At 45.5% G+C, this 10584-nt stretch overlaps 1 protein-coding gene and 1 long non-coding RNA gene across 6 annotated transcripts in view; both read right to left on the reverse strand.

The window, feature by feature from the left end:
* LOC111856958 (espin-like) overlaps positions 1-1668 on the reverse strand; it is a 28831-nt gene extending 27163 nt beyond the window's left edge. For 4 of the 5 annotated variants that reach the window (XM_072715185.1, XM_072715182.1, XM_072715184.1 and 1 more), the window contains exon 1: positions 792-1660. In XM_072715185.1, coding sequence (XP_072571286.1) covers positions 792-1085 — 294 coding nt within the window. In that variant the 5' untranslated portion in view covers positions 1086-1660. Of the gene's footprint in view, positions 1-791 lie in introns of all 5 variants that reach the window. The other variant, XM_072715181.1, reaches the window with a different exon arrangement.
* Positions 1669-1804: 136 nt separating this feature from the next.
* Positions 1805-7824, reverse strand: LOC140592262 (uncharacterized). Its single transcript, XR_011992564.1, has 4 exons — positions 7738-7824; positions 3547-3634; positions 3219-3445; positions 1805-1898 (listed from the first exon to the last, which is right to left on the reverse strand). It is a non-coding gene; the product is annotated as an uncharacterized lncRNA (long non-coding RNA).
* Between the last annotated feature and the right edge of the window lie 2760 nt (positions 7825-10584).

The following is a 10584-nucleotide window of genomic DNA, read 5'->3' on the forward strand; positions in this document are numbered from 1 at the left end:
TTTCATTCTCTATACCATCATTTCCCCCCCCCCCCCCCCAAGTAAAAAACTTTTGTTGTTGTTCTTGTTTGTACACAGGAACCCTGGTGGCAAATTGTTCACACCGGCATTTTGGGCCCCACCCTGGAAGGCTGGTTAATATTAATAAAGCTTCTCATAAAGTATGAGTTTTTTCTAATATAGAAGTGTTTTATTTATTAATTGAGTTACATTAAACACAAAGTCAAAAATGTTATGTTAAATTACAAAGCAAAAATCCTTTATCAGAAAGTGTATAGATAATTTTATTTACACTGCCTAAATTAAATAGGATTTATGACGTCCACATAGGCCTATATACATTATACTTACAAATCACATAAATAATTGAAATATATACTTTTTATGGTAGGAGTAACTTGTTTCAGTGATATTAAGCATTCACAGATTTGTCTTTAAAATTTGTGGATCCACAATAACTGCGCATTCTTACTAAGAATAACTAGCCTACTCATGTACATCAGGTAATCTGTTCCGGCATTAAATTCATGTATTTATTATTCAAATTTTATTATGTATTTTTAGAAAACAATAATCCAGCCATTCATCTCCCCTTCTCCTGCATGGTTACTGTCGCGTATAATAATAATAATAATAATAATAATAATAATAATAATAATAATAATAATAAAAAACACGGTGGTAATTAAATCGGTAATATTATGAATGTATGCATAATAATTAACACTCTACCTGTTATGCTGTTTTTTGTCAGCTTCTTGCACCTACAGAAGTGAAACTCGAAGCCTTACCGAGGCCCTGCAGCCCCCACGGGTCACCAGCCACTGCAGGCAGGCCAGGTTGCCGGTGGCCGCCGCGTCGTGCGCAGGACTCGCCCCGTTCTTCGCCAGCGAGCTCCCAGGCAGCCCCGCATCCTCCACCAGGTAGCGCAGACAGGTGAGCTTGCCCGACCGGGCTGCATGGTGGACTGCAGTGGCCCCCAGCGGGTCCCTCACGCCGGCGTGCAGCGCCTTCTCCGCCTGCAGTATTTTAAGGGTCTGAAGGTCCCCTTGGCGTGCAGCCAGCAGCGTTCTCTCCACCACCATGATGCTGCCCCTACATTAACTGGCCCGGCGGATCCAAACGCGTCCCCGTCGGACCTCTGGCTAACTCTTCACGCGCTGTCAGCCATTGCATGTGCATGCGTCGCAGTATCGGCAGCACGGATAGTAGTTTATCACATGAGATGACGCCGACGTGACTTTGTTTCACAGCGGTGGACCTCCGTTTGGGGAGGCTACAGGTGTCGGAGCGTCGTTGTCATTCGGTCTGAAAGCCCGGGACAATAAATATATAAAAAGAACAGAAATGTCACAGTGCATTCACCCCCGTCTCGTATTTATCCCGCATAACTTCGCGTGCACTTTTCCCATAATCAAGTTCTTGACTTCGGGACCGGTTTACCGTTTTAAACCTGGATGAGAAAAAAAAAATAGATGAAAACTAACTTGTACACTAAATTGAAGGTGTTTAAATAGATTGTTCGCGTAGAACGACTGGTTACCCGGAGTGAGCTGGATAGCCGGCTGAGAGGAGAAATGCACTAGTTAAATAATCCATAAAGCGGACGGTCCGCGGATGCCGCGGCCTTAAAGGGGCCGCACAGTTTATTGCTTCCATTCTCTCCCAGCACCCCCGAAGAGGCGGGACTCAGGAGGCCGACTCCCATACGTGCAAATCAAGAAACTTTTTAAAACATGTACTTTTGCAGTCATTTTACGACATTCATCATTTATTTATTACAGCGTCGCTAATGACATAATTATTTTGTAGTCTTCATAGTTATAATGTTGGCATCAAGCTGACGCATCCGGAAAGCATACACTAAGTATGAAGTATGGCAGCGGAATGCCAAAGTCCTGCAGGAAAAATAAAAATATGCTTTTAATAATAATCTCATTATGATTGTGGGTGGGAACACTGTGATACGAGGGATAATGAGTACAAGGGACAATATGTTTAAAACTGCGTTTCTCAAACTGCACATTACGGTTCTCCTGAAATTGAATTAATTTCTTCCAAATGAGAACTTAATTAAATTGCAGTAATTTACTTTACAACTGAATTTAATCTACTTTTAATCTGAGTTCTCCTTTCAGCCCTGTGCCATGTCAGGATTGGTTCCTGTCTTGTCCTGTTCGGTCAGTCATTTTCCCGTTTGACCAGCAGATGTCGCTGATCATCCTGTTGTCCCGATGTTTCCTTAGGTTGGCATTGTCCTGTTTTCTAGTTTGTTACCCTGCTCCACAGGCTGCTGTGTGGCTTAATGGAGTAAGCAGATGGCTGGACCTGAGCATCCCTACTGTTGTGAGTTTGCGGCAGGCCAGAGGCGTAATTAGCAATGGCCCACACCTTTCCCTCATCATGTCCTCATTATCTGTGCATGTAAGTTCCTGCCCCTGTCCTGTTCCTCAACTGGTCATTGCATTTGATTCTTGCCTGTGTTACCTATTAATGGTTCGGTTTGATTGTTGTACAAATTTGTTTGTATCCACTTGACTTTTCTCCCATGTAGTTTCAGCTTCTATCATAATTTAACCATCATGCCTCATTTTCACCCCTCATGGGCCCTATAGTTTATGGCTTTCTGCGTCTTCAGTTTACAGTAGAGTCCCTTGTTGTCTGTAAACTGCACCGGGATCATTTCCCTACTATAGCATGTGTAAATTATCTTAATTTGTTTATTTTGGGCTGTTTAAACAGTTTAAAGATATTATAAGATACTATTTCCTATTGTTTCTATTATTTAGAACAATAAGTAGGCCTACCTTTCCCTAATTTAATCTGTCATTAGTACAGGGGTCAAAATCTACGCTGGCAACATGAAAACATCGTCTTAGCAAAGCATTTTAAATCAATGTGTGAAATATCAAGTAAATATCACTGAATAATCTTGATGACATTTTCTGTAAGGGCAGTGCATATGTGCACTGCCCTTACAGTGGCGAATGCTGGCAATTGCACAGAGCAACATCTTTTGAGAGGGTTTCCCCAGCTGACAATTTATACTATACCCTCCCTTAACAATTTTTACTATCGTCAGCACCTACCACGCTCTCCCCCCCCCCCCCCCCCCAACAGTTTTTTTATCGCCCATATGACCGTGATCATTGCAGCTAGGTTGGCATGACTGCATCAGACACGCCGCCACTGTGCACAACCAAGTTCAGAAACTCGACCTTGGGTCCGGTAGGCACAGAGTGATCATGCAGACCCGCCCACGGGGGAAGCTGAAGCCTGCAGAGAGTTTCTGGAGTCACCGTCTGCTTCTCTCCTCTTTACTGGATGGAAAGTGCCTCGGGCCCCGGAGCAGGGACAGGAAGCCAAGGCGGCTCGCAGCTTGCGGGGGCACGATGGTGGCAAAGGCTGGGAAACAAATGCTGCGGAGGCGGTCGTGTGGGTCAAACTAAAAAAAAGGCAAAGAACAGCCAATATATCAGTCTCAGTTCCTTCAAAAAATGAGCAACCTTACTAGTTACAGCAAAGAGGCCCCCACTGCCCGCCCACCTGGCAGCATTTATCACTCACGGTGCAGCGATTCCCGTCAGGGTCATGTGGCTTCATCATTCATTTTCAGGATGTTGTGTAAATTCCTCTAAACACGTCAAGAAGTCAAAGTAAAAACGGAGTAGCATTTTTCTCATGACATTGCGACAAATGTCACCTTATTTTATAATCTGGGACATGGCAGTAAATGAATAGCTGCTTCAGCTGAAAGCAAAGGGAGATGTGGTCACATCCTTCACATTGCCTGCGATGTAACACTGGATGTACCTGGCGGTTGAGGTGGGACCTGAACGGGTCACTTATCCAGATTTTCTCAAAGCTGAGCCAGATGCGCTCCTGCCAAAGCATGTGGCAGCAGATGCCCAGGACAATGAGGCGATGGCTGTTTATCTCCAGCAGACGGAGTGTGTGCGTGAGGCATTCACAAACACACAAATAAATACACACACACATTTACATACACATACACACACACACACCTGTACTCACATCTTTGTGGGGACCATCCATTCATTTCTATGGGTAAAACCATAATCCCACTAATGACCTTAAGCCCTACCCAGCCCTAACCTTAACCATAAGTAACAAAATACAAGACTTTTGGCATTTTTTGTTTTTTTGATTGCAGTCACAGATTTTTAGAAAATTGCGTTTGTGAGGAAAAAATGTCCCCCCCCCCCCACAACATCCAAATAACAGGTTTTTATCACATTGTGGGTACATTTACATTACTGTACAATCTGACCGACACACAAACACACACACCTATACACACATACATACACACAGATTTCCTTCTGGAGAATAAACGTCTTCTAATTTTGCATCTGAATATAATTACAAACAATTGAATATCTATTTTGTCTTTAATATTCAGCTTCATTTCAAGCCTTTACAGTGTTAACGTATCCAAACATCGTTCAAATACCTTATCTCATTCAGGGTTCAAGATTCAAGATTCAGTTCTTCATTCATACATGACAGTACAATGAGTTTGGGACAGCAGCTCCCCAAGAGTCGCAAACAAACAAAGGACAGGATGAGACATGTAACACCCATCCATCCATTTTCTGTCCTATTCAAGGTTGGGGGCAGGGGGGGTTCAGGGCCTATGGGCACAAGGCAGGGAACAACCCAGGGTGGGGCACAAGTCCATCACAGGGGATACTCACACACCAATCACTCACACCTATGGATAATCTGGTACCGGCAATTAACCTCAGTGTGTTTTTGGACTGTGGGGGGAAACCGGAGTATCCAGAGGAAACCCCATGATGACTCAGGGAGAGCATGCAAACTCCACACACATGGAGCCATGGCAGAGACTCGAACCCTGGTCCCAGAGGTATGAGGCAATAGTACTAACCACTGCCCCCCCGTGCCACATTTATTAATATGTACAAAATATGAAATAGTCAATGGATATATGCAAATACGCGTGAGAGTCTACAGCCTATCCCATGCAGTACTGAGCACAGGGGTAGATCCTGAACGGGATGCCAGTCCGTCACAGGGCACGGGGCTGGGGTAGACCCTGAACGGGATGCCAGTCCGTCACGGGGCTGGGGTAGACCCTGAATGGGATGCCAGTCCACTGCATGTCTAATACATGCATTACAGGCAATGCAGAGTCAAAAATGTACCAAACCACATGTAGGAAACCTGCAAAACACAGACAGAACTCCACACACAACATGGGAAGAACACAAACTCCACACACAACATGGGAAGAATACAAACTCCACACACGACATGGGAAGAACACAAACTCCACACACGACATGGGAAGAACACAAACTCCACACACGACATGGGAAGAACACAAACTCCACACACGACATGGGAAGAACACACAAACTCCACACACGACATGGGAAGAACACACAAACTCCACACACAACATGGGGAGAACATGGAAGCTCCACAACACGAGGAGAGCACACAAGCCCCACACATATAGAACAGAGACGGGCTTCGAATCCCCAACCCGGAGGTGTCAGACATCAGCTCAACCCACAGCACCACCCTCATATAAATAAGTAGGTCATTTTTTTAACAACTGTATACATTTGAAGCTGTCTGCTGTAATTACAGAAATGCCCTAACTTTCCGGTACATAGTGATACTGTTTGTTTTCATCAAACACACTTTAAGGTCACCTGCTGTATTTGCACTGAAGAATCATCCACCTAATGAATGTAATATATACAGCCAGATAAATTGCAAAAGCCTTCCCACACACAAGCACAAAGTACTTATTTAGCCTGTTAATTTTCTCCTAATTCAATTTCTGTGTCACTTTATCAAGACTTGAAATGAACCATAAATTAAAAGTTTGTTTAAGGCCATCTTGCGTCTATGTCACAAGCCTACAACTGAACCCTGGAGTGTAGATTACTGTGAGTTTCTACACTCTCCTCTGTGATGTGGTGTACTGCAGTACCTGGTCTTAACAGTAGAGGGTGCAGAGTGGAGGGAAGAAGTCAGAATGGCGAGATATGCCTGCCCCAAATTTGGTTGCAGTATGAGACCAAATGTACTTCAGGGCTCCTGAGTGAATATAAATCAAATATGATGACATCTGTCTTCAGAGGATTTCGTATTTATGCAACTGATTCTGCCTGTATGAGTCAAGGTCAGGAGTTACATCGCTAAGAGACATGTAAGAAAACATTGTTGAGGGATTGTTTCTTATTCAAAGACACATTTTGTGATGCAACATCAGGCCGATTTAAAGTAATTTATAATAAGCTGTAATCTATAGTTGTAGTACTCATCATGTCCAGCAGGTGGCTCATCTTCAATTTATTTTTGACATAACATCATCATGCATTACTCTACTTACAACAGTCATTGCAGCTCCATGGCAGCAGTCTCCATCAAGGACCAAAGGCTCGTTCATTTTTATGTATGTTCCTTCATTTCAAACGTGGGTTTAATGCACATTAATGGATCTCAAAATCCACCCAAAGTGACACTCCACACATACACTATAATATTTCCAAATAATCTTCACTGAATGGAGACAACTCCATCCAGCTAGAGATGGACTCCTAGCATTTGCCTTGCTTCTGAGGGCTCAGGTTGGGGCTTCTGTGAGGTTCATCTTTCTACCTCCTGGGGTGGCTGCACTGTCTGCCTGAGAGGGAGGGACCCAGTCTTCCAAGCTTGAGTTTATCTTGGAAGAAGCGTCATTGTTTCAACACATTGTGGATCCTGAGTGGCCCGCGTCTCTGTGTTTACAGCAACATTCTCCCAGGAAAGGATCTACACCGGCGCTGCAGAGACATTACACCAACATGAGAGTGTAACCAGCTGGCAGCAGGATCTGGTGAGGTTTACAACACTGCAATGCATGATGGGAGCAAGTGATGCAAGTGAGACCTGCAAGCAGTTTCCCAGTAAAGTATCATTCTGCAGCATCGATGCTCTATTTAAAGCCATTTGTGTGGAGTTGAACACAAAGGTACGAGGGGACTCAGAAGGGCAGCCGCATCTTTACCACAGAGACCAGGGTTAAGTGCCTTTCTCAGGGGAATGACGGCAGTTAGGAGATGAGTTTACGGTTTATACATTGAGGCCAGTCTTCAGCTGTTTAACCATGTTGGGTGACCTAGGTCAGCTTTTGGCCAATATATTACAAGGCCGGATTCCTGAGTGCTGATTGGCCGGGTGAATTTGCAAGCACTAAAAAAAAAAAAAACGTTTCAGGCAGTGGTTCTAGGCCATTAAACTGAGGAGTACAGATTTGGCACCATGCTGGAGGTGGCGCTGTGGAGAGAGAAAAGACAGCCCTATGTGCAATATCAGAGGTCCAGGCTGCTCCGATGTCCTCCGGGCCTCTAAAGGTTCCCACGAGGCCTTGGGAGAGAGAGGATTATGGAAGCAGACATTATTAGCCTCTGTCACTCCAGGTTAGTGTCATGTATCCTGCAGGAGTCTCAGTCGGACATTGGGTCAGGTTCCCCACATGCTCACCGCCGTTTCGGCAAGACACACCCACCCAGACTTTACCCCGGGTGCGAGCAAAGCTGGCATACGGAAACGGGTCGAAATGGGGCCAGCAGCACACTAATTGCTATGTCTCCCCCTGCTGCACACCATTCAGCAGGGTGCCTTACAGACAACAACCACACTTTGCAAGAAATCGCACCCCCCTCCAACCCCCCCCCCAACTCCACCTCCACCGACCTGTATGAGCTTCACATGCCCTGAGCCGGCTTCCCACCATCAGCTTCTCTTTCAGTCTCTCTTCTGCTCCCAGATAATCCCCCAAACTCTGCCTCATACTAGCCCCCCCCCCCCCCCCCCACCCTAGGTTACTAACTGCCAGTCAGACTGTATCATGTCACCCAGCAAGCCTGAAGACCCTGACGGTCTCTCTCTCTCTCTCTCTCTCTCTCTCTGTCCTCATGTATAAATATGTATTCACAAGCAGTCCTGATGTATTTCCGAGAGCTGCTGCTGAATGGGTGCTACTTATCAAGCTAGCTGGCTGGTCTCCACAACCCATAAAAACACAGGGGCACATTTAAAGTACGCAGTTAACTCCAAGGATGTCAGTAGGGCGCATTATAATACACCTCCTAGGCTGAAAGAGAGCTATGGGATATATAAGGGATCAGGTGAGTTGGGGTAGACAGCCAAACTGTCTGAAAAGGTGTGGTGGGTGGGGAAAGTTTTGGATGGGAGGGGGTTTGTGTTGGGAATAAAGCCACGCCCCCTCAGGATCACAGGACTCATGGTATTTCTGTGGCTGTTATCAGGAACTTTGGAAACCAAAGTGGCCGTAGACTGCACAGTAGACTGCACAGCCCACATATACGGCCGATGCCCTGTCTGCACACTGTTAGCGGTGCTGCTAACACAGCATCACAATGACAACAGCGGCGTGAACCAGCAGACCCAAGAAGCCAGATTACACAGAACCTGGAGGAGTGAGCAGGAGGGAGAGGCGATGCAGAGGGTACTCTGGCCTGCAGATAGGCAGGCCCTGCTGTATAAAGGAGCTGGAGGTAATGGAAACTGTGATATGGTCTCACTTCAAAACATGCAAACCTAATAGCTAATTACTTATCATAGCTAATACTTATTATAACTGTTAGTATTGCATCTGAGAGGAAATTTGTCAACATCCGGGGCATTTGGACCACAGTGTGCATGCGAGGGTGAGGAGGTGGTGTCGCTGCAGGGGGTGGAGACAGAAACGTGTGGAAAGTTTGGAGTGTTAAACTGCCATGGTCATCTGGCACTCTGCACCTATGTGTGTGTTAGTGTGGGGGTGGGGGTCCTGCATGGTTGGCATGGCAACCAACCTGTCAGGATGGCTTGAACTGAGTGTAAAATGCAAATTGTTTTCCTCTAAACAATCTGCTGGAATCGCTCTCACTCCATCATAGACTCCTTGCTGCTGTTTATGACTTGAGACAAACATGCAAATGTTCCAACACGCTACTTTTCACTTTCCGGAAGAAGAATGTGATGCATTTGTTTGCTTACGGCGCCTGCGTTCTTGCTCACCTGTTTTGCAGAATAAAAATCTTTTAAAATATTCTTGAAGCAGGTGCATGGCATCCCATAATGATTTTTCAGTCTGTATTATCTAGGCTCCTCGGGGAGAGTGGCTCACCACTGTCTGACATTTCCCCCATGAACATGGGGCCACAGAATCCATATTATCTGCCCATGGCGAGCAGACGTGCCTCCCGCCTACGGCGGTAAGGAGCAATGTGGCGCGTTGACGTCGCCGTGACAACGCTGGAGCCTGGGGGGCGACAGTCCCTCAAATGCAAGTGTAGGGCAACTGTCTGCAGGATGCTATCTGACGCCTCCACACTCTCACACCGAGGTAAATTTCAGTTTGTGGGCCTCTCCTCCTGATTGGACGATGGGACCTCCTGTGGTGCATGGGAGAGGGGGGTGTGTTTTCCTGAGCATTTCTGCAGCGGCAAGGCAGGTAGATCAATTATACTGTGCCTGTTAACTAATTTACACTGCTAAACTATAGCCGCCTTAGCTGTTTTCTCTTTGGCAAATGGCTGACCTTTGTGCCCACCCACGTAAATAAATATGGCTTGCTTTGGAATTCTTGATACATAGTAATTGGCTTTCATAAGGAGCAAAACAGCAGAGAAAAATACTCATTACTAATGGCAATCGCAGGCTCTTATCCGAGCTGTTAGGAAATACGAGATGAGTGCAGAAAAATTTGTGCTTGGCTTCATATCCTTCTCCTTCCTCAGGTACAACTTCCCTGGAAACGATAATCAATGAACAACTAATTAGCACTCGATAATTAACATTTCTACATCTAGTCAACAGAAACCCTATCAGCCTTCAAGAGATGCCTCAAGACCCATCTTAGACCCAAATACCTTAGTAGCATTCTTGGGAGAGTGTTGGTGTCAGCCAACTCATCAAGGTCTCCCCCACAGGAGCTGGGAGCCTCAGGTAAGACGTCTTTACCTGAATACCTCCAGGTAGGACTGTCTCGGGTAACAGCCATACAATGTATCTGTCAAAGCAAAACCTTAGATAATAATCGCTAACACCTGTAATGTGCTGCCTTTACTATGTCACACCATAGAGGTGTCTACCTGTGACAGGATACAAAAGTGACAGGACATTGTTCTTTTGTCAGGAAGAAGAACATCTCTTAGGAAAATATCAGCAGTGTCTGTCACCAACAACTGAAGAAATGGTCAATGTGTCAGCCTTTCAGAACAGGAATGGAGAGACAGTCAACTCGTCATCCTTTCAGAGAAAAGGGAGAGATATTACTGCCTCAAAGCAAACACCGAGGTCCTGGTAATGGCTGGTCATTTTTGAGGTTTTCAGAGGCTAATAAAAAGACATTTCCTGTCTCGCTGCACAAAGACCTTCAATGGCTCATGACCCTTCGACAATTGTGGGGGGGAATACATCAGCAGCAGGTATATTGGCAAAAAAAAAAATACAGCAAAAACGTTAGTGTTACGGAAGCTGCAAGAATGTGTCACCTCACATCTGGATTTCTGACCAGAAATATGTTAAGCAAAC

This window comes from Paramormyrops kingsleyae, chromosome 8, assembly GCF_048594095.1.
Source record: "Paramormyrops kingsleyae isolate MSU_618 chromosome 8, PKINGS_0.4, whole genome shotgun sequence".
Taxonomy (NCBI): domain Eukaryota; kingdom Metazoa; phylum Chordata; class Actinopteri; order Osteoglossiformes; family Mormyridae; genus Paramormyrops; species Paramormyrops kingsleyae.